At 44.7% G+C, this 24,954-nt stretch overlaps 1 protein-coding gene across 2 annotated transcripts in view; it reads right to left on the bottom strand.

The window, feature by feature from the left end:
• The window catches only part of LOC129851366 (semaphorin-3D-like), a 134,709-nt gene that overhangs the window by 24,865 nt on the left and 84,890 nt on the right, over positions 1–24,954 (bottom strand). For both annotated transcript variants that reach the window (XM_055917857.1, XM_055917858.1), the window contains exons 3-9: positions 13,461–13,621; positions 9,168–9,230; positions 7,451–7,570; positions 6,553–6,646; positions 1,839–1,967; positions 1,552–1,694; positions 310–424 (exon numbers count right to left, since the gene is read on the bottom strand). In XM_055917857.1, coding sequence (XP_055773832.1) covers positions 310–424; positions 1,552–1,694; positions 1,839–1,967; positions 6,553–6,646; positions 7,451–7,570; positions 9,168–9,230; positions 13,461–13,621 — 825 coding nt within the window. The remainder of the gene's footprint in view (positions 1–309; positions 425–1,551; positions 1,695–1,838; positions 1,968–6,552; positions 6,647–7,450; positions 7,571–9,167; positions 9,231–13,460; positions 13,622–24,954) is intronic.

The raw sequence follows: 24,954 nt of genomic DNA, 5'->3' as shown, positions 1-24,954 counted from the left end.
TCGTCGAAACGGAGATCGTCGAAACGGAGATCGTCGAAACGGAGATCATGGAAACAGAGATCATGGAAACAGAGATCATGGAAACAGAGATCATTGAAACAGAGATCATTGAAAAAACTAAGGCCTTATTAGGCAAACATAATGATGTATACTCCTTTCAAGGTTATGGTACCAGTAGTCATTGGTAATTCTACTGAAATGTTGGCAATCAAAATTAGAACGTTAAACCTTGCAGCTAAACAGAGTGCACTCATTTGTTGGTACATTAAACATCAACTCAGCCGGGCAGTATGTAAATTAAAAACATACCTAGCTCGTCAAATTGTGTGTCCAGTCCAACAGGTCCTGGTACGGAACACACCAGACGGGCCTTGAGGAACGTACTCCAACGGTTAATCAGACTCCTCTTCCCTCCAACGTCATTCTAACGGGACACACAGAGGAGGAGATCGGACATGAAACCAACATCTACATCACTTTCAATTGGGTGCTTTTAGTCTCACTAATATCAGTCAAATCAGACATTGTAGGCTCTGCTGTTACTGTAGGATCTATTACTGTAGGATCTATTACTGTAGGATATATTACTGTAGGATATATTACTGTAGGCTCTGCTGTTACTGTAGGATATATTACTGTAGGATATATTACTGTGTTACTGTAGGATCTATTACTGTAGGATCTATTACTGTAGGATCTATAACTGTAGGCTCTGCTGTTACTGTAGAATATATTACTGTAGGATCTATTACTGTAGGATATATTACTGTAGTATCTATTACTGTAGGATCTATTACTGTAGGATCTATAACTGTAGGATATATAACTGTAAGATCTATTACTGTAGGATATATAACTGTAGGATCTATTATTGTAGGCTCTGCTGTTACTGTAGGATCTGTTAATGTAGGATATGTTACTGTATGATATGTTACTGTAGGATCTATAACTGTAGGATATATAACTGTAGGATCTATTATTGTAGGCTCTGCTGTTACTGTAGGATCTATTACTGTAGGATATATTACTGTAGGATCTATTACTGTAAGATCTATTACTGTAGGATCTATTACCGTAGGATATATTACCGTAGGATCTATTACTGTAGGATCTATTACTGTAAGATCTATTACTGTAAGATCTATTACTGTAAGATCTATTACTGTAGGATATATTACTATAGGATATATTACTGTAGGATCTATTACAGTAGGATCTATTACTGTAGGATCTATTACTGTAGGATCTTCCATTAAGCCCTTTGTGATAATATTGTAGCGAATTCAGGGAGTAGCCCCAACCGTTACGCCAAGAGGTCTGAAAACTCTTGACGAGGTCGCTAGGTGTTGGGACAAATTCCCTACAGTATATATCCGTTCTCCATATCCGGGATATATACAGTAGTCCGAACAGGGACTTAATCCAGTGACTGTCAAGCCAACACCTCAACTGTTACGACAAGAGGTCTGAAACCTCTAGATGAGGTGGCTAGGTGTTGGGCTAAAGTTACTACAGTATCTGTTCTCCATATCGTCATATCATCCCCCTCACCTTGCAGACGCGTGCCACTCTGTTGTAAACCCTCTTGTCCCACTGGCTGGACTCTACAGCTGTCTCCTTGAAGAAGATATAGACTTTGTCATCGTCCACACTGTGTGTGTCTGGGATAGAGAAGGAACCCACAAACTCTGGCTCTGCGTGGAATGAAACAAAGGATATCATGATGAGGACGTAACTTCTACTCATTAATTCACTGCAGTCTTGGAGATTTCCTCAGTGCGTATATAGTGTTGTTTGCTGCTATGAATAGAGGTACGCAGTATAGCTGTCTGTCTCACCATTGAGCCAGTGGTCCTGGTAGGCCTCAGTGCGTATATAGTGTTGTTTGCTGCTGTGCACAGAGGTACGGAATATAGCTGTGTTGGTGCCCATGAAATCCACTGATGTCCCGGCATACAAATCTCCATCTGCAGGTGAGAAAGGGAAGGGGTTTAACGTAAGAAAACACAAATACATAAACTTATTAAATAAAAAACGTCCTCTCACTGTCAACTGCATTTATTTTCAGCAAACTTAACATGTGTAAATATTTGTATGAACATGACAAGATTCAACAACTGAGACATAAACTGAACAAGTTCCACAGACATGTGACTCACAGAAATTGAATAATGTGTCCCTGAACAAAGGGGGGGGGGGGGGTTGGGGGGTCAAAATCAAAAGTAACAGTCAGTGTCTGGTGTGGCCACCAGCTGCATTAAGTACTGCAGTGCATCTCCTCCTCGTGGACTGCACCAGATTTGCCAGTTCATGCTGTGAGATGTTACCCCACTCTTCCACCAAGGCACCTGCAAGTTCCCAGACATTTCTGGGGGGAATGGCCCTAGCCCTCACCCTCCGATCCAACAGGTCCCAGATGTGCTCAATGTTATTGAGATCCCGGGCTCTTCGCTGGCCATGGCAGAACACTGACATTTCTGTCTTGCAGAAAATCACGCACAAAACGAGCAGTATGGCTGGTGGCATTGTCATGCTGGAGGGTCATGTCAGGATGAGCCTGCAGGAAGGGTATCACATGAGGGAGGAGGATGTGTTCCTTGTAACGCACAGCGTTGAGATTGCCTGCAATGACAACAAGCTCAGTCCGATGATGCTGTGACACACCGCCCCAGACCATGACGGACCCTGCACCTCCAAAACGATCCCGCTCCAGAGTACAGGCCTCAGTGTAACGCTCATTCCTTTGACGATAAACGTGAATCCGACCATTACCCCTGGTGAGACAAAACCGCGACTCATCAGTGAAGAGCACTTTTAGCCAGTCCTGTCTGGTCCAACGACGGTGGGTTTGTGCCCATAGGCAACGTTGTTGCCGGTGATGTCTGGTGAGAACCTACCTTACAACAGACCTACAAGCCCTGTCCAGCCTCTCTCAGCCTATTGCGGACAGTCTGAGCACTGATGGAGGGATTGTGCGTTCCTGGTGTAACTCAGGCAGTTGTTGTTGCCATCTTGTACCTGTCCCGCAGGTGAGATGTTCAGATGTACCGATCCTGTGCAGGTGTTGTTACACGTGGTCTGCCACTGAGAGGATGATCAGCTGTCCGTCCTGTCTCCCTGTAGCGCTGTCTTAGGCGTCTCACCATACGGACATTGCCATTTATTGCCCCGGACACATCTGTGGTCCTCATGCCTCCTTGCAGCATGCCTAAGGCACGTTCACGCAGATGAGCAGGAACCCTGGGCATCTTTCTTTTGGTGTTTTTCAGAGTCTGTAGAAAGGCCTCTTTAATGTCCTACGTTTTCATAACTGTGACCTTAATTGCCTACCGTCTGTAAGCTGTTAGTGTCTTAATGACCGTTCCACGGGTGCATGTTCATTAATTGTTTATTATTTATTGAACAAACATGGGAAACAGTGTTTAAACTTTTTATAATGAAGATCTGTGAAGTTATTTGGATTTTTACTAATTATCTTTGAAAGACAGAGTCCTAAAAAAGTGACGTTTCGTTTTTTGCTGAGTTTATCTCTGTTACATCTTTATAATGTATTTTTCTAAACGGAAGTAAATGGCTGAACACAGAGATCAGTCTGGTTTACAAGGCTGAGAGTAATTAGGGAGGGTTTCATTATTTTGGAAACTATAACCTCAGTACTCAGTGTGCAGATATATCCTAACGCAACAGACAAACATGTTCAAAATATATTGTTATGAAATATATTGTCTGTCATATATTTTTGACAGTATATTGTTTATATACCGGTTAATATATGGCCTGTGTGAGTATTGAACTCAGCTGATGCTTTTGGATCTTGCATCACAATCCTAGAAAAGCCCAGAGCAGCTTGTAATTATGAATCATATGTTTTATGTACTGAGGTCCGCTGGGATTGAAGTCCACTTCAAAACTACATGAGAACTAAATCATGTTGTTCACTCGTTCCCTTCCTAGTTCCCTTCCTGGTTCCCTTCCTGGTTCCCTTCCTAGTTTCCTTCCTGGTTCCCTTCCTGGTTCCCTTCCTGGTTCCCTTCCTGGTTCCCTTCCTAGTTCCCTTCCTGGTTCCCTTCCTGGTTCCCTTCCTGGTTCCCTTCCTAGTTCCCTTCCTGGTTCCCTTCCTGGTTCCCTTCCTGGTTCCCTTCCTAGTTCCCTTCCTGGTTCCCTTCCTGGTTCCCTTCCTAGTTCCCTTCCTGGTTCCCTTCCTGGTTCCCTTCCTAGTTCCCTTCCTGGTTCCATTCCTGGTTCCCTTTCTGGTTCCCTTCCTAGTTCCCTTCCTGGTTCCCTTCCTGGTTCCCTTCCTAGTTCCCTTCCTGGTTCCCTTCCTGGTTCCCTTCCTAGTTCCCTTCCTGGTTCCCTTCTTAGTTCCCTTCCTGGTTCCCCTCCTAGTTCCCTTCCTAGTTCCCTTCCTGGTTCCCTTCCTAGTTCCCTTCCTGGTTCCCTTCCTGGTTCCCTTCCTGGTTCCCTTCCCTAGTTCCCTTCCTAGTTCCCTTCCTAGTTCCCTTCCTGGTTCCCTTCCTTGTTCCCTTCCTAGTTCCCTTCCTGGTTCCCTTCCTGGTTCCATTCCTGGTTCCCTTCCTGGTTCCCTTCCTAGTTCCCTTCCTGGTTCCCTTCCTAGTTCCCTTCTTAGTTCCCTTCTTAGTTCCCTTCCTGGTTCCCTTCCTGGTTCCCTTCCTAGAGTCCTTCCTAGTTCCCTTCCTGGTTCCCTTCCTGGTTCCCTTCCTGTTCCCTTCCTAGTTCCCTTCCTGGTTCCCTTCCTGGTTCCCTTCCTAGTTCCCTTCCTGGTTCCCTTCCTGGTCACACTATTTCTGAAGAGTCTCATAAAGACTGGTAGGGTGGGTTTGATTCCTGCATGAGCAACATGTATACTGAATATACCCTTACAAAAAAAAAAAAAAAAAATGAAAAAAATCGCTTGAAATTAACACATGCACAAAAAACTGTTGTTTTCGGACACATGTACAAACAAATCACATGAAGAAAAAAATTCATCACGTGAAAGAAAAATAAGAAACATTTGTCACATGACTCAGACATATGGTTTCTCAAACATTTCACATGTGATATTCTAAGGATCACGTGTGCTTTTGTAAACGGGCAGAACCTAGAACCTGGGCTTCCAACGTCTTGACCATTAGACCAAGAGGGTCAACACTGGGTTATCTTTCAATGTCAGAATATTGACTGTTCAAAATAGGTCTGTCAAATGTTTAAAAAAATGTCGATATAATCTCAGGATATGTTGTGAGTAATCACGACTAATCGCAAATTCAGAATTTTATGAAGTTGAGCTGTAATTGAGCTTGATAAAGTAACAATTAGAAAAAAATCTGGTAAATTGATGAAGCTCACTTTCTTTAACCTCGACATCAACTTGTTTTGACATCGCTTTGTTGTTTTTAGATGTATAGATTATGTATTTTGGATGTTTTCAGTGTATCTTTAACGCTTTCAGACAATACGATTAATCATGATTAAAAAAATATGTGTGCACTAAAATGATAAAAAATAGAGTTAACGGATTAAAACTTTTGACAGCCCTAATTCAATATAATCTCTTTATAGAAAAGGTATCCGTTTACATTCAATCCAAAAGCAAACACATTCACACATTTTCAAATACATTTAAATCCCTTTTTAGGCCTGTGTATTAAATGGAACAAAAATGTATGGACAGCTAGCTAACAATAACAGAATTTTAAAAATAGGTAGCTAGGACGAAATGGAAAACTAGCTATCGCCTATCACTAAGCTAGCTAGATGTTAGCAATTAGCAACTTCTAAAATATATATAATTACAGTGGTTCATATTTACACATAAAACCATTTTAGAGCCAAAGCAGATAATTTGTTAGTTCTATATCGTGGGATCTTTTTGTGTCGGTAAAATTAATTACTTAATTGCGAGAAATAGGCAGTGGAAATGCCTTTATACGCAAATATCAAAGTAAACATGGAGTCACGCGATGACATGGTGTGTGGTTCTCCCACTATGACTCATCAGGAAACCGTGCAGTTTATTAGGCTACAGAGGAAATTAGTTACGATGAACTTCACAGGGTGGTGAAAGTGCACGATGAGTAATACCAGGTAGATAGTAAGGTACTGACCAGGTAGGTAGTAAGGTACTGACCAGAATAAATATCGAGGGTTTGATTCTGGTGACGTGATGATCAAATGGAGTTTTCTCACATGTGAAACTGCAAATGGGGTTTTCACATGTGATTGTTTTTCACATGTGAACTTGCAATTCACATGTGATGGTTTTTCACCTGTGAACTTGCAATTCACATGTGAAGTGAAAACATGTTATTCTCCTCACATGTGAAAAGGTGGTGTTAACATATGAACGCTAAATTAAACACTGTAAATGATCAAATATGGTTTCACATGTGAAATGTAAGATCAACATGTGAAACTGCAAATTTCCTGTTTTGTTTTTGTTGTAAAGGTACAGCATGTGTCTCAGTCAGCGTTGACAGTTGTGGAAGTCATTTTCGATTTAAGGGTCTCCATTTCATTTCCATATTTTACTATATAACATGTATGACTTACCAGTGAGCCTGGCGGTGAAGGGTTCCCGTGGACTAAAGGGGCATTTCCCCCGTCCAGACTCCACAGCATGGCTCAGCAGGTGGAACGATGGCTCCTAGGACACACAGAGAACCATCTCAACCTCCACAGTAACATTATTAACCCTCCTTAACATCAGAGAACCATCTTAACCTCCACAGTAACAGTATTAATCCTCCTTAACACCAGAGAACCATCTCAACCTCCACAGTAACAGTATTAACCCTCCTTAACACCAGAGAACCATATTCAACCTCCACAGTAATATTATTAACCCTCCTTAACACCAGAGAACCATCTCAACCTCCACAGTAACATGAATAAGCCGTGACCCCCCCCCCCCCCCCCCCCCCCCCCCACACACACAGAAGTTAAATCTGTGAGGTGAATGGACGCCTTGCGCTCTGAAGAGGCCAAGAGGAACAAGTCAAAAGAGGCAACAGTGAGTGAGCCCACAGTAGATATTTTGAGATCACACAGCAGTGTGTTGATATCTGTAACATAGTAGCTGTGTTGTGTGTAGACAGCGGGATTTACATCAAGTGTTTAGTCTACTTTTCACCAACCACCTGTGGATCCATCAGAGCCAAAAACAAAGAGAGTTGACAAGTCAGAATTTTGTCAGAAAGGTGAATGGACAGATTCTCCAACTGTTACTGTTTTAGAACGATCGTCACAAAACAATAAAACCTGTTGACTGAGACAATACATCTCAATAAAGATTTGATGGTATTTTAGGAAAAAGAAAGTCGGATTGAGTCTCTCTTTCTATCTCTCTCTGGGATCCGTCAAAGGCAACAAAAAGAGAGATGACAAGTCAGAGTTTAGTTTAGTAAGAGAGAGTGGAACAGAGCCTGTCTCCATCCTTCCACCTTCTCACCTCAATGCTGCGTCCCAGGTCTATGTAGGTGCATTGTGGGTGGTAGGCCCCGGTGCCACAGACGTACACATGAGTCTTATTGAAGGGCTGGAGGAGACGCACGTAGTTGGCGCAGTCAGTCTGAAACAAAACACAATATTAGGATTTACACTCACTGTAAAGATACATAACAAACATGCACATATACATTACAGCCATAGTTAACGGAGTTGAAACATGATCATTCTAAAACCTGTACTCGTGCTTCAACCCACCAACCTGATTAACACTTTGCTATTGTAACAGTTAAACTTTAGTCCGTCCCCTCGCCCCGACACGGGCGCGAACCAGGGACCCTCTGCACACATCAACAACAGTCACCCACGAAGCATCGTTACCCATCGCTCCACAAAAGCCGCGGCCCTTGCAGAGCAAGGGGAACCACTACTTCAAGGTCTCAGAGCAAGTGACGTCACCGACTGAAAGGCCATTAGCGAGCGCCACCGCTAACTAGCTAGCCATTTCACATCCGTTACACTATCTTTCAAAGAATTTGCCAAAAGGCTAAATATTTATGAAGAAATCAACTAAGAATATATTGAACATAGTCAGAGTAGAATCACTTGGCCCCTCTGGTTGTTGGTTGAATGTGTTACACCTTGAACACACCGGCAGCGTCGTGGCGTAAAATATAACGCAGCATCATCTGGACACGTACGTAACAACAGTTACAACATTCACCTTCTGCTTTCATTTCTGTCAAGCCGTCTACGGCCTACAGTTTGACACGTACGTTCTGTCAGTCCAACGCACCGCACAGGACGCACTGCAACTGCCTCTGCAACGCAATGCTGCAAGGGAAAACGTAGTGTTCCATTTGGAAATGAATGTCCTTCCGGTATACCCCAAACAATGCAAACGACGCTGTCGTTGTGCTCGATGGCGTTAATGCAAACGACACGCCAAGTCAGGTCGAGTACAGTCTTGGCAAGTCGGTTAGGACATCTACTTTGTGCATGACACAAGTAATTTTCCCAGCAATTGTTTACAGACAGATTATTTCACTTATAATTCACTGTATCACAATTCCAGTGGGTCAGAAGCTTACATACACTAAGTTAACTGTGCCTTTAAACAGCTTGGAAAGTTCCAGAAAATAATGTCATGGCTTTAAATAAAGTAGACAACCTCAAACTTTAGGCCTTTGTTTCAATTACACACTATGATGGGTGCTTGGCTTTGTCCAAAATGACATGCTATGAGTGTGCCTGTGTTCTCTATTCTAGAGGATTACTAAATAAGGCCTCTGATCACCTAAACAGCATTGTGGGAAAATACACCATGTTGTTTGTAGTATCCTTAAAGGCTTCTTACAGTTACGACTCATGAGACTTAAGTACGGTTTAGTATTTAATTGTAACTTAGAATTACATTCTCTTATGCACCTGGCTTAAAACTACCTGAAGCTTTCTTAATCCTAGTTAAATAGGCAGACATAGGAAATAGCTACGGATAGCGGGAAGCAAACCCTCGTCTTGAGTCAATACTGCCATCTATTGGTAAACATAAATATACCAGGTTACTACATTGTTCATCCATGGATGAGTCCCAAATGGTCCCCTTTTATTTCCTACAGAGTGCACTACTTTTGACCATGGGAGCCCTACCATGGGAGCCCTACCATGGGAGCCCTACTTTAAAAATAGCTGCTCTGGCTTTGAAAGCTGTTGTTGCTTACCGACAGGTTCTTCCCTGCCAGCCTGCAGTGCTCAACGTGTTCCGTCGCAGCTGGCCAGTAGATCTAAAAGAGGGAGGGGTGTTGACTTGGCTTAGAGATGGATTTCATCATTTTAGGAAATTCCTTCTTGTTTTTGTTGGGAGATAAAAATAAAAAACAACAACACGGTTAAGGAGGAACTTATTTTTTTTAAAGGGTGAAAGAGAGATTGTAAGGTATTAACCAGGTAGACAGTAAGGTACTGACCAGATAGGTAGTAAGGTACTGACCAGGTAGATAGTAAGGTACTGACCAGATAGGTAGTAAGGTACTGACCAGGTAGACAGTAAGGTACTGACCAGATAGGTAGTAAGGTACTGACCAGGTAGACAGTAAGGTACTGACCAGGTAGATAGTAAGGTACTGACCAGGTAGACAGTAAGGTATTAACCAGGTAGATAGTAAGGTACTGACCAGGTAGACAATAAGGTACTGACCAGGTAGACAGTAAGGTACTGACCAGGTAGATAGTAAGGTACTGACCAGGTAGACAGTAAGGTAATGACCAGGTAGACAGTAAGGTAATGACCAGGTAGACAGTAAGGTAATGACCAGGTAGACAGTAAGATAATGACCAGGTAGACAGTAAGGTACTGACCAGGTAGACAGTAAGGTACTGACCAGGTAGACAGTAAGGTACTGACCAGGTAGATAGTAAGGTACTGACCAGGTAGACAGTAAGGTATTAACCAGGTAGATAGTAAGGTACTGACCAGGTAGACAATAAGGTACTGACCAGGTAGACAGTAAGGTACTGACCAGGTAGACAGTAAGGTACTGACCAGGTAGACAGTAAGGTAATGACCAGGTAGACAGTAAGGTAATGACCAGGTAGACAGTAAGGTAATGACCAGGTAGACAGTAAGATAATGACCAGGTAGACAGTAAGGTACTGACCAGGTAGACAGTAAGGTACTGACCAGATAGGTAGTAAGGTACTGACCAGGTAGACAGTAAGGTATTAACCAGATAGGTAGTAAGGTACTGACCAGGTAGATAGTAAGGTACTGACCAGGTAGACAGTAAGGTACTGACCAGGTAGGTAGTAAGGTACTGACCAGGTAGACAGTAAGGTACTGACCAGGTAGACAGTAAGGTATTAACCAGGTAGGTAGTAAGGTATTAACCATGTAGACAGTAAGGTACTGACCAGATAGGTAGTAAGGTACTGACCAGGTAGATAGTAAGGTACTGACCAGGTAGACAGTAAGGTACTGACCAGGTAGGTAGTAAGGTACTGACCAGGTAGACAGTAAGGTACTGACCAGGTAGACAGTAAGGTACTGACCAGGTAGGTAGTAAGGTACTGACCAGGTAGACAGTAAGGTACTGACCAGGTAGACAGTAAGGTACTGACCAGGTAGACAGTAAGGTACTGACCAGATAGGTAGTAAGGTACTGACCAGGTAAACAGTAAGGTACTGACCAGGTAGACAGTAAGGTATTAACTAGGTAGGTAGTAAGGTACTGACCAGGTAGATAGTAAGGTACTGACCAGGTAGACAGTAAGGTACTGACCAGGTAGGTAGTAAGGTACTGACCAGGTAGACAGTAAGGTACTGACCAGGTAGACAGTAAGGTATTAACCAGGTAGGTAGTAAGGTATTAACCATGTAGACAGTAAGGTACTGACCAGATAGGTAGTAAGGTACTGACCAGGTAGATAGTAAGGTACTGACCAGGTAGACAGTAAGGTACTGACCAGGTAGGTAGTAAGGTACTGACCAGGTAGACAGTAAGGTACTGACCAGGTAGACAGTAAGGTACTGACCAGGTAGACAGTAAGGTACTGACCAGGTAGACAGTAAGGTACTGACCAGGTAGACAGTAAGGTACTGACCAGGTAGACAGTAAGGTACTGACCAGGTAGACAGTAAGGTACTGACCAGATAGGTAGTAAGGTACTGACCAGGTAGACAGTAAGGTACTGACCAGGTAGACAGTAAGGTATTAACTAGGTAGGTAGTAAGGTATTAACCATGTAGACAGTAAGGTACTGACCAGGTAGGTAGTAAGGTATTAACCATGTAGACAGTAAGGTACTGACCAGGTAGATAGTAAGGTACTGACCAGGTAGACAGTAAGGTACTGACCAGGTAGGTAGTAAGGTACTGACCAGGTAGACAGTAAGGTACTGACCAGGTAGACAGTAAGGTACTGACCAGGTAGACAGTAAGGTACTGACCAGGTAGACAGTAAGGTACTGACCAGATAGGTAGTAAGGTACTGACCAGGTAGACAGTAAGGTACTGACCAGGTAGACAGTAAGGTACTGACCAGATAGGTAGTAAGGTACTGACCAGGTAGACAGTAAGGTATTAACCAGATAGGTAGTAAGGTACTGACCAGGTAGATAGTAAGGTATTAACCAGGTAGATAGTAAGGTACTGACCAGGTAGGTAGTAAGGTACTGACCAGGTAGACAGTAAGGTACTGACCAGGTAGACAGTAAGGTACTGACCAGGTAGACAGTAAGGTACTGACCATGTAGATAGTAAGGTACTGACCAGGTAGATATTAAGGTACTGACCAGGTAGGTAGTAAGGTACTGACCAGGTAGACAGTAAGGTACTGACCAGGTAGACAGTAAGGTACTGACCATGTAGATAGTAAGGTACTGACCAGGTAGACATGGCGGTACTGACCAGGTATGTAGTAAGGTACTGACCAGGTAGACATGGCGGTACTGACCAGGTAGGTAGTAAGGTACTGACCAGGTAGGTAGTAAGGTACTGACCAGGTAGGTAGTGAGGTACTGACCAGGTAGGTAGTAAGGTACTGACCAGGTAGGTAGTGAGGTACTGACCAGGTAGACAGTAAGATACTGACCAGGTAGACAGTAAGGTACTAACCAGGTAGGTAGTAAGGTACTGACCAGGTAGACAGTAAGGTAATGACCAGGTAGACAGTAAGGTAATGACCAGGTAGACAGTAAGGTACTGACCAGGTAGACAGTAAGGTACTGACCAGGTAGACAGTAAGGTACTGACCAGGTAGACAGTAAAGTACTGACCAGGTAGACAGTAAGGTACTGACCAGGTAGACAGTAAGGTACTGACCAGGTAGGTAGTAAGGTACTGACCAGGTAGATAGTAAGGTACTGACCAGGTAGGTAGTAAGGTACTGACCAGGTAGGTAGTAAGGAACTGACCAGGTAGGTAGTAAGGTACTGACCAGGTAGGTAGTGAGGTACTGACCAGGTAGACAGTAAGGTACTGACCAGGTAGGTAGTAAGGTACTGACCAGGTAGATAGTAAGGTACTGACCAGGTAGACAGTAAGGTACTGACCAGGTAGGTAGTAAGGTACTGACCAGGTAGACAGTAAGGTACTGGCCAGGTAGACAGTAAGGTACTGACCAGGTAGACAGTAAGGTACTGACCAGGTAAACAGTAAGGTACTGACCAGGTAGACAGTAAGGTATTAACCAGATAGGTAGTAAGGTACTGACCAGGTAGGTAGTAAGGTACTGACCAGGTAGATAGTAAGGTACTGACCAGGTAGGTAGTAAGGTACTGACCAGGTAGGTAGTAAGGTACTGACCAGGTAGGTAGTGAGGTACTGACCAGGTAGACAGTAAGGTACTGACCAGGTAGGTAGTAAGGTACTGACCAGGTAGACAGTAAGGTACTGACCAGGTAGGTAGTAAGGTACTGACCAGGTAGACAGTAAGGTACTGACCAGGTAGGTAGTGATGTACTTACCAGGTAGATAGTAAGGTACTGACCAGGTAGGTAGTAAGGTACTGACCAGGTAGACAGTAAGGTACTGACCAGGTAGACAGTAAGGTATTAACCAGGTAGACAGTAAGGTACTGACCAGGTAGGTAGTAAGGTACTGACCAGGTAGGTAGTAAGGTACTGACCAGGTAGGTAGTAAGGTACTGACCAGGTAGGTAGTAAGGTACTGACCAGGTAGGTGGTAAGGTACTGACCAGGTAGGTAGTAAGGTACTGACCAGGTAGATAGTAAGGTATTAACCAGGTAGGTAGTAAGGTACTGACCAGGTAGACAGTAAGGTACTGACCAGGTAGATAGTAAGGTATTGACCAGGTAGTAAGGTACTGACCAGGTAGATAGTAAGGTACTGACCAGGTAGATAGTAAGGTACTGACCAGGTAGTAAGGTACTGACCAGGTAGATAGTAAGGTACTGACCAGGTAGTAAGGTACTGACCAGGTAGTAAGGTACTGACCAGGTAGATAGTAAGGTACTGACCAGGTAGTAAGGTACTGACCAGGTAGTAAGGTACTGACCGTGCGTGTAGGTAGAGCCAGACTGTTAGAGTGCAGCAGGTAGACGTGGTCTCTTCCTCCCACCAGCAGCCAGCCACGGTCCTCATCCAGCAGCAGGGCCTGGTAACCCCCACTCACACCCCGGTCCCAGAACACACTGGAACTGTTCCTCCCATGCAACTCTGAGAGGGGGAGAGGGGGGGGGTTGGGAGAAAAGGAGAGAGAGAGAGAGAGAGAGAGAGAGAGAGAGAGAGAGAGAGAGAGAGAGAGAGAGAGAGAGAGAGAGAGAGAGAGAGAGAGAGAGAGACAGAGAGAGAAAGACAGGGGGAGAGAGAGAGAGAGAGAGAGAGAGAGAGAGAGAGAGAGAGAGAGAGAGAGAGAGAGAGAGAGAGAGAGAGAGAGATTAACCTGGATAAGAGCCCCATAAGTAAGCTGGTCCTGGGGCTCTGTTCACAAACACAAACACACCCCACAGAGCCCCAGGACAGCAACACAATTAGACCCAACCGAATCATAAGAAAACAAAAAGATAATTACTTGACACATTGGAAAGAATTTACAAAAAAACTGACCAAACTAGAATGCTATTTGGCCCTGAACAGAGAGTACACAGTGGCAGAATACCTGACAACTGTGACTGACCCAAAAATTAAGGAAAGCTTTGACTATGTACAGACTCAGTGAGCATTGCCTTGCTATTGAGAAAGGCCGCTGAAGGCAGACCTGGCTCTCAAGAGAAAACAGGCTATGTGCACACTGCCCACAACATGAGATGGAAACTGAGCTCTACTTCCTACATTTTTTTATACTTTTTGGGAAGGGGATTCATAAAATATTTAAGTCTAATCAGTTGTCTTCCTCGAATGAAAGGGATGATAACACAATCTTTGCAAGAGGGAGGAATGGCCCTTAACTCGGCGCTCAGACACTTCATACAAAAATATATATTTGTTAAAAAAATATATATGCAAATGAAATTCCATGCATTTTGAAGGATACAAATTCAAATGTATTACAAAAATCTATACATCCTTCTTAAAAACTGTAACACAAAACATCACAAACAAACACTTAATTCGGGATAAACAGAGTTATCCTCTGAGTTAGCCTGCCCAGTAGCAGGTTAGTTCTGAATGCAGGATAAACAGAGTTATCCCTGAGTTAGCCTGCCCAGCAGCAGGTTAGTTCTGAATGCAGGATAAACAGAGTTATCCCTGAGTTAGCCTGCCCAGTAGCAGGTTAGTTCTGAATGCAGGATAAACAGAGTTATCCCTGAGTTAGCCTGCCCAGCAGCAGGTTAGTTCTGAATGCAGGATAAACAGAGTTATCCCTGAGTTAGCCTGCCCAGTAGCAGGTTAGTTCTGAATGCAGGATAAACAGAGTTATTCACTGAGTTAGCCTGCCCAGTAGCAGGTTAGTTCTGAATGCAGGATAAACAGAGTTATCCCTGAGTTAGCCTGCCCAGTAGCAGGTTAGTTCTGAATGCAGGATAAACAGAGTTATCCCTGAGTTAGCCTGCCCAGTAGCAGGTTAGTTCTGAATGCAGGATAAACAGAGTTATCCCTGAGTTAGCCTGCCCAGCAGCAGGTTAGTTCTGAATGCAGGATAAACAGAGTTATCCTCTGAGTTAGCCTGCCCAGCAGCAGGTTAGTTCTGAATGCAGGATAAACAGAGTTATCCCTGAGTTAGCCTGCCCAGCAGCAGGTTAGTTCTGAATGCAGGATAAACAGAGTTATCCCTGAGTTAGCCTGCCCAGCAGCAGGTTAGTTCTGAATGCAGGATAAACAGAGTTATCCACTGAGTTAGCCTGCCCAGCAGCAGGTTAGTTCTGAATGCAGGATAAACAGAGTTATCCTCTGAGTTAGCCTGCCCAGCAGCAGGTTAGTTCTGAATGCAGGATAAACAGAGTTATCCCTGAGTTAGCCTGCCCAGCAGCAGGTTAGTTCTGAATGCAGGATAAACAGAGTTATCCACTGAGTTAGCCTGCCCAGTAGCAGGTTAGTTCTGAATGCAGGATAAACAGAGTTATCCCTGAGTTAGCCTGCCCAGCAGCAGGTTAGTTCTGAATGCAGGATAAACAGAATCATCCCTGAGTTAGCCTGCCCAGCAGCAGGTTAGTTCTGAATGCAGGATAAACAGAGTTATCCCTGAGTTAGCCTGCCCAGTAGCAGGTTAGTTCTGAATGCAGGATAAACAGAATCATCCCTGAGTTAGCCTGCCCAGCAGCAGGTTAGTTCTGAATGCAGGATAAACAGAGTTATCCCTGAGTTAGCCTGCCCAGTAGCAGGTTAGTTCTGAATGCAGGATAAACAGAGTTATCCCTGAGTTAGCCTGCCCAGCAGCAGGTTAGTTCTGAATGCAGGATAAACAGAGTTATCACTGAGTTAGCCTGCCCAGCAGCAGGTTAGTTCTGAATGCAGGATAAACAGAGTTATCCACTGAGTTAGCCTGCCCAGCAGCAGGTTAGTTCTGAATGCAGGATAAACAGAGTTATCCCTGAGTTAGCCTGCCCAGCAGCAGGTTAGTTCTGAATGCAGGATAAACAGAGTTATCCCTGAGTTAGCCTGCCCAGTAGCAGGTTAGTTCTGAATGCAGGATAAACAGAGTTATCCCTGAGTTAGCCTGCCCAGTAGCAGGTTAGTTCTGAATGCAGGATAAACAGAGTTATCCTCTGAGTTAGCCTGCCCAGTAGCAGGTTAGTTCTGAATGCAGGATAAACAGGGTTATCCCTGAGTTAGCCTGCCCAGCAGCAGGTTAGTTCTGAATGCAGGATAAACAGAGTTATCACTGAGTTAGCCTGCCCAGCAGCAGGTTAGTTCTGAATGCAGGATAAACAGAGTTATCACTGAGTTAGCCTGCCCAGCAGCAGGTTAGTTCTGAATGCAGGATAAACAGAGTTATCCCTGAGTTAGCCTGCCCAGTAGCAGGTTAGTTCTGAATGCAGGATAAACAGAGTTATCCCTGAGTTAGCCTGCCCAGTAGCAGGTTAGTTCTGAATGCAGGATAAACAGAGTTATCACTGAGTTAGCCTGCCCAGCAGCAGGTTAGTTCTGAATGCAGGATAAACAGAGTTATCACTGAGTTAGCCTGCCCAGCAGCAGGTTAGTTCTGAATGCAGGATAAACAGAGTTATCCCTGAGTTAGCCTGCCCAGTAGCAGGTTAGTTCTGAATGCAGGATAAACAGAGTTATCCCTGAGTTATCCTGCCCAGTAGCAGGTTAGTTCTGAATGCAGGATAAACAGAGTTATCCCTGAGTTAGCCTGCCCAGCAGCAGGTTAGTTCTGAATGCAGGATAAACAGAGTTATCCCTGAGTTAGCCTGCCCAGCAGCAGGTTAGTTCTGAATGCAGGATAAACAGAGTTATCCCTGAGTTAGCCTGCCCAGCAGCAGGTTAGTTCTGAATGCAGGATAAACAGAGTTATCCCTGAGTTAGCCTGCCCAGCAGCAGGTTAGTTCTGAATGCAGGATAAACAGAGTTATCCCTGAGTTAGCCTGCCCAGTAGCAGGTTAGTTCTGAATGCAGGATAAACAGAGTTATCCCTGAGTTAGCCTGCCCAGCAGCAGGTTAGTTCTGAATGCAGGATACACAGAGTTATCCCTGAGTTAGCCTGCCCAGCAGCAGGTTAGTTCTGAATGCAGGATAAACAGAGTTATCCTCTGAGTTAGCCTGCCCAGCAGCAGGTTAGTTCTGAAGGATTTGTTGCCATAGAAATGTACCTAGCTAAAAGGTGAGCTACTTTCGTGGTGCCAGTTATCCCGAGATGAACTCAGAGTTGACCGAAGTACCTGGCTAACTCCTCAAACCACTTACCCTCCTGAGCCAACTCTACATGTATCCTCTGTCCCCTGACTGCTCCCTCTTCCCCCCCACCAGAGAAAACTCCCCCAAAATCCTATAAAGTAGATGTATACAGTACTATGACCCTAAACTATGTCATTGTGGGATCATTAAAAAGGGAGGAAGCGGATGCAGAGAGGATGAGTAAATGCAGAGTAAACAACTTCAGTTAATTATACTTAGCCAGCACAAAGACCAAACATTTTGTCTACAGACAAGAGTCTAGAGGCAAGAGACAAGAGTCTAGATACAAGAGTCTAGAGACAAGAGACAAGAGTCTAGAGGCAAGAGACAAGAGACAAGAGTCTAGAGACAGGAGACAAGAGTCTCGAGGCAAGAGACAAGAGTCTAGATACAAGAGTCTAGAGACAAGAGACAAGAGTCTAGAGGCAAGAGACAAGAGTCTAGAGTCTAGAGGCAAGAGACAAGAGTCTAGATACAAGAGTCTAGAGACAAGAGACAAGAGTCTAGAGGCAAGAGACAAGAGTCTAGAGTCTAGAGGCAAGAGACAAGAGACAAGAGTCTAGAGACAAGAGACAAGAGACAAGAGTCTAGAGACAGGAGACAAGAGTCTCGAGGCAAGAGACAAGAGTCTAGAGACAAGAGTCTAAAGACGGGAGACAAGAGTCTAGAGACAAGAGTCTAAAGACAGGAGACAAGAGTCTAAAGACAGGAGACAAGAGTCTAAAGGCAAGAGTCTGGAGACAGGAGACAGGAGACAAGAGTCTAGAGACAAGAGTCTAGAGACAGGAGACAGGAGACAAGAGTCTGGAGACAGGACACAAGAGTCTAGAGACAGGAGACAAGAGTCTAGAGACAGGACACAATAGTCTAGAGACAAGAGACAAGAGTCTAGAGGCAAGAGACAAGAGTCTAGAGGCAAGAGACAAGAGTCTAGAGACAAGAGATAAGAGTCTAGAGACAAGAGTCTAGAGACAAGAGTCTAGAGACAAGAGTCTAGAGACAAGAGTCTAGAGACAAGAGACAAGAGTCTAAAGACAGGAGACAAGAGTCTAGAGGCAAGAGACAAGAGGCAAGAGATGAGTCTAGAGGCAAGAGACAAGAGTCTAGAGGCAAGAGACAAGAGTCTAGAGACAAGCGACAAGAGTCTAGAGACAAGAGTCTAGAGACAGGAGACAAGAGACAAGAGTCTAGAGACAGGAGACAAGAGACAAGAGTCTAGAGACAGGAGACAGGAGACAAGAGTCTAGAGACAAGAGTCTAGAGACAGGAGACAGAAGACAAGAGTCTAGAGACAGGACACAAGAGTCTAGAGACAGGAGACAAGAGTCGAGAGACAGGACACAAGAGTCTAGAGACAGGACACAAGAGTCTAGAGACAGGACACAAGAGTCTAGAGACAGGAGACAAGAGACAAGAGTCTAGAGACAAGAGTCTAGAGACAGGAGACAGGAGTCTAGGGTGTGCAGCAACACAGAAGGAGTGACAGGTCTTCCTGAATCCTGAGCATAACCAGCTTTGAAAATATCTCTAACATCTTGCTGTATAAGATGGCTTTGGAAGAAAGAGGAGGAGGAAGAGGAGATATATAAGGAGGAGGAAGAGAAGGAGGGGAAAAGTGGTGAGGAGAAAGAGGAGGAGGAGGAAGAGGAGATAGATAAGGAGAAGGAAGAGAAGGAGGGGAAAAGTGGTGAGGAGAAAGAGGAGGATGAGGAGGGGGAGGAGGAAGAGGAGATAGATAAGGAGGAGGAAGAGAAGGAGGGGAAAAGTGGTGAGGAGAAAGAGGAGGATGAGGAGGGGGAGGAGGAAGAGGAGATAGATAAGGAGAAGGAAGAGGAGGGGAAAAGTGGTTAGGAGAAAGAGGAGGATGAGGAGGAAGAGGAGATAGATAAGGAGGAGGAAGAGGAGGGGAAAAGTGGTGAGGAGAAAGAGGAGGATGAGGAGGGGGAGGAGGAAGAGGAGATAGATAAGGAGGAGGAAGAGAAGGAGGGGAAAAGTGGTTAGGAGAAAGAGGAGGATGAGGAGGAAGAGGAGATAGATAAGGAGGAGGAAGAGGAGGGGAAAAGTGGTGAGGAGAAAGAGGAGGATGAGGAGGGGGAGGAGGAAGAGGAGATAGATAAGGAGGAGGAAGAGAAGGAGGGGGAAAGTGGTGAGGAGAAAGAGGAGGATGAGGGGGGGGAGGAAGAGGAGGTTGGAGGAAAAGGAGCAGGAGGTTCAGGTGAAAGATTGGGTTTCCACTGCTGAGGTCTCATTTTGCAGCATCCTTGTGGTTTAACGAGAATTATTATTAAAATCAAACGAATATCTAATCAGACTGGAGATATGTGTAGAAATAAATGATGATGTCATACATCCCGCGAGCCACATACATCTTACATGCCCACACATAGCTATTACACAGTGACTTCAACGAATATTTGGACAGTAAAGACAAATACTTGCATCCAATTCAGACACCTTGTCTTTTCTCCATGTTTTGTTAAAGCTTTATTCTAAAATTGATTAAATAAAACATTTTCCTCAGCAATCTACACACAATACCCCATCATGACAAAGTGAAAACAGTTTTTATTTTATTTTAGCAAATTTATAAAAAATGGAAGACTGAAATACCGTATTTACATAAGTATTCAGTCCCATTGCTATGAGACTTGAAATTGAGCTCAGGTGCATCCTGTTTCCATTGATCATCCTTGAGATATTTCTACAACTTGATTGGAGTCCACCTGTGGTAAATTCAATTGATTGGACATGATTTGGAAAGGCTGACTATATAAGGTCTCACAGCTGACAGTGCACGTCAGAGCATAAACCAAGCCATGAGGTCGAAGGCATTGTCCGTAGAGCTCCGTGACAGGATTGTGTCGAGGCACAGATCTGGGGAAGGGAACCCAAAACAGTCTGCAGCATTGAAGGTCCCCAAGAACACAGTGGCCTCCATCATTCTTAAGTGGAAGAAGATTGAAGCCACCAAGACTCTTCCTAGAGCTGGCTGCCCAGCCAAATTGAGCAATCAGGGGAGAAGGGCCTTGGTCAGGGAGGTGACCAAGAACCCGATGGTCACTCTGAAAGAGCTCCAGAGTTCCTCTGCGGAGATGGGAGAATCTTCCAGAAGGACAACCATCTCTGCAGCACTCCACCAATCAGGCCTTTATGGTAGAGTGGCCAGACGGAAGCCACTCGTCAGTAAAAGGCACATGACAGCCCGCTTGGAGTTTGTCAAAAGGCACCTAAATACTCTCTGATGTAACATAGATTGAACTCTTTGGCCTGAATGCCAAGTGTCAAGTCTGGAGGAAACATGGCACCAATCCTACACTGAAGCATGGTGGTGGCAGCATTATGCTGTGGGGATGTTTTTCAGCGGCAGGGACTGGAAGACTGGTCAGGATCGAGGGAAAGATGAACGGAGCAAAGTACAGAGAGATCCTTGATGAAAACCTGCTCCAGAGTGCTCAGGACCTCAGACTGGGGTGAAGGTTCACCTTTCAACAGGACAACGACCCTAAGCAAGACGAGTCTCTGAATGTCCTTGAGTGGCCCAGCCAGAGTCCGGACTTGAAGCCAATCGAACATCTCTGGAGAGACATGAAAATAGCTGTGCAGCAACTTCCCCATCCAACCTGACAGAGCTTGAGAGGATCTGCAGAGAAGAAATGGGAGAAACTCCCCAAATACAGGAGTGTCAAGCTTGTAGCATCATACCCAAGAACACTTGAGGCTGTAATCACTGCCAAAGGTGCTTCAACAAAGTACTGAGTTGAAGGGTCTGAATACTTATGTAAATTTGATATTACATTTTAAAATTTGTAATAAATGAACAACAAAAAAATTTAAAAAACAGTTTTTGCATCGTCATTATGGTATTGTGTGTAGATTGATGAGGATTGTTTTGGGAATAAGGCTGTAACGTAACAAAATGTGGAAAATGTCAAGGGGTCTGAATACTTTCCGAAGGCACTGTAGGTGTTACAATTTCAGATGGATGTAGTTGGTAGAGGCATATTTGGTACCGTCCACAAATCTATGGTACGTACTTCCCAAAGGGGAATAGGAAGGTATCACAAGAGACCCCTGGGCCATCAAATCAAATCGTATTATTCACTGAATACAACAGCTGTAGACCTTACAGTGACATGTTTACTTACAAGCCCCTAACCAACAATGCAGTTTAAAAAAATTACGAATAAGAAATAAAATGAACAAGTAATTAAAGAGCAGAGGTTAAATAACAATAGCGAGACTATATACAGGGGGTTACCGGTACAGAGTCAATGTGCGGGGACACCGGTTAAAAGAGGTAATTGAGGTAATATTTACATGTAGGTAGAGTTATTAAAGTGAATATGCATAGATAATAACAGAGAGTAGCAGTGTAGAGGGGTGGGGAGGGGGGGTCCTCTTGGACCTAGACTTGGCACTCCGGTACCGCTTGCCATGCAGTAGCAGAGACAACAGTCTATGACTAGGGTGGCTGGAGTCTTTAACAATTTTTAGGGCCTTCCTCTGACACCGCCTGGTATAGAGGTCCTGGATGGCAGGAAGGTTTCCCCAGTTATGTACTGGGCCGTTCGCACTACCCTCTGTAGTGCCTTGCAGTTGGAGGCCGAGAAGTTGCCATTCCAGGCAGTGATGCAACCACTCAGGATGCTCTCGATGGTGCAGCTGTAGAACCTTTTGAGAATCTCAGGACCCATGCCAAATCTTTTCAGTCTCCTGAGGGGAAATAGGTTTTGTCGTGCCCTCTTCACGACTGTCTTGGTGTGTTTGGACCATGTTAGTTTGTTGTGGATGCCAAGGAAGTTGAAGCTCTCAACCTGCTCCACTACAGCCCCAATGATGAGAAAGGGGGCGTGCTCGGTGCTCCTTTTCCTGTAGTCCACAATCATCTCCTTTGTCTTGATCATGTTGAGGGAGAGGTTGTTGTCCTGGCACCACACGGCCAGGTCTGTGACCTCCACCATATAGGCTGTCTCGTCGTTGTCGGGGATCAGGCCTACCACTGTTGTGTCGTCGGCAAACTTAAGGATGGTGTTGGAGTCGTGCCTGGCCGTGCAGTCATGAGTGAACAGGGAGTACAGGAGGGGACTGAGCACCCACCCCTGAGGGGCCCCTGTGTTGAGGATCAGCGTGGCAGATGTGTTGTTACCTACCCTTACCACCTGGGGGGCGGCCCGTCAGGAAGTCCAGGATCCAGTTGCAGTGAGGAGGTGTTTAGTCCCAGGATCCTTAGCTTATTGATGAGCTTTGAGGGCACTATAGTGTTGAACGCTGAGCTGTAGTCAATGAATAGCATTCTCACATAGGTTCTCCTTTTGTCCAGGTGGGAAAGGGCTGTGTGGAGTAAAAACAGAGATTGCATCATCTGTGGACTAGGTTAGTTGGGCTCACGAGGGTTGCAGGCACTACATCTCAGTACTAGAGGTGTCACTACAGACCCTGGTTCAGTCCCGTGCTGTATCACATCCGGCCGTTATTGGCAGTCCCATAGGGCGGCGCACAATTGGCCCTGCGTCTTCCGGGTTAGGGGAGAGTTTGGCCTGAGTAGGCCGTCATTGTAAAATAAGAATTTGTTCTTAACTGACTTGCCTGGTTAAATAAAATGTAAAAAGTTGATTTTGACTTCAGTCCGAGTATCCTTTCTCTCGCTGTTGTGCTGCAGTCTGAGAAACGTGTGTCTCTAGGTCTAGTCTCGCCTGTCAGCACGGCTCACTGTCTGCTGAAGGAGATGGATGAGAAGAGGGGAAAGAGGAACGGCCTGGCTCAAAGTGCCCATGATGAAGTATCCTCTTCAGCCATCTCATAGGACTTCAATGACAGACATGTACATTACACAGCATTCCAGAACCTTCTAACCACATTCCAGAACTAGTAGTACTCTGCTCTCTGCAGCTACGGAGAAACAAAGATTCCAGAACTTTCTAACCACATTCCAGAACTATTAGTACTCTGCTCTCTGCAGCTACGGAGAAACAAAGATTCCAGAACTTTCTAACCACATTCCAGAACTATTAGTACTCTGCTCTCTGCAGCTACAGAGAAACAAAGATTCCAGAGCTCAGTGGATACAGAGTCATGCTTCATTCAGAACGAAGCAAGGCATGCTTCACCTCTCCTGGAAGTGTTACAGTCCATTTGGACCCCCCAACATCTTGTCTAGCAGTAGACAGTACCCAAGGTGAGTCAGCCAAACTACAGTACTGTGTATAATCTAACAAAAACAGCCCGGTGAGGTAATAACTAGGAATAACTTTGCAAATGAAAGCCATGCCAGATGTATTAATCATTTTCACATACACAGAAGAAGCAAACTAGCTCAAGCACGCACGTGCACACACACACACACACACAATTCATTTAATCTCACCTGCTATTGTAACCGATGTGAAATGGCTAGCTAGTTAACGGTGGTGCGCGCTAGCAGCCTTTCAGTCGGTGACGTCACTCGCTCTGAAACCTTGAAATAGTGGTTCCCCTTGCACTGCAAGGGCCGCGGCCTTTGTAGAGCGATGGGTAACGATGCTTCGTGGGTGACTGTTGTTGATGTGTGCAGAGGGTCCCTGGTTCGCGCCCGTGTCGGGGCGAGGGGACGGTCTCAAGTTATACTGTTACACTATATCATTTCCCTTCACCTAAATCCACCCTGTTTTTTTACAAGTCAAGTTGTTCTGAAAATAGGAGAAACTTGGTCTCTGAGATTCTTACCTCCACGTATGAAGGTTTAAAGTCCGACGACCCGTTCATTGTATCATTCCCTCATTCTAACTGTAATCTGAAATCAGTTCTGATCCAGATCAACAGGTGAAAAATAACCCAGATATCACCTCAGTTACTTTACACTGTACCATCAACAGTAAAATCAAGGACATTCACATGGCTGGGAAATAGGGCTGAATAAGTATTATGTGTTTTGGTTATAGTATATTTGTGGATACCATTAGTTTAATATTTAGATGATATAATCTTTCTCGTTAATATATCCGTCGTATGATTCTCTGTTTCCTCTGTGTCCTCTAGCGGGAAATAGTTCAGAGCACCAAGACATGTCATCTTGTGAAACACACATAGGCACGCACGCACACGCACGCACGCACGCACGCACGCACGCACACACACACACACACACACACACACACACACACACACACACACACACACACACACACACACACACACACACACACACACACACACACACACACACACACACACACACACACACACACACACACACTTCCTGCCAGCTGTTTGTTGTTTTCACAGGCAGAATGGTAGGACAGTGTGTTCTGACCAAACAAAACAGAATGTGTGTGTGTGTGTGTGTGTGTGTGTGTGTGTGTGTGTGTGTGTGTGTGTGTGTGTGTGTGTGTGTGTGTGTGTGTGTGCGTGCGTGCGTGCGTGCGTGTAGTAGTAGTATCCCAAATGACACTAACGGGTCGTCGGATGAAGAGGAATCGGACCAAAGCGCAGCGTTCATGACTTTCTATTTAAACTGAACACTAAACAAAAATAATAAAGTGAATAACCGAAACAGTCCTGTCAGGTGCAAAACACTAAACAGAAAACAACTACCCACAAAGCATCGGTGGGGAAAAGCTACCTAAGTATGATTCTCAATCAGAAACAACGATAGACATCTGCCTCTGATTGAGAACCACACCCGGCCAAACAACAAAGAAATACACAACATAGAAAATGAACATAGAATGCCCACT

The sequence above is a fragment of the Salvelinus fontinalis genome, chromosome 3 (assembly GCF_029448725.1).
Source record: "Salvelinus fontinalis isolate EN_2023a chromosome 3, ASM2944872v1, whole genome shotgun sequence".
Taxonomy (NCBI): Eukaryota; Metazoa; Chordata; class Actinopteri; order Salmoniformes; family Salmonidae; genus Salvelinus; species Salvelinus fontinalis.
This window is presented reverse-complemented; position numbering and strand designations above follow the sequence as displayed.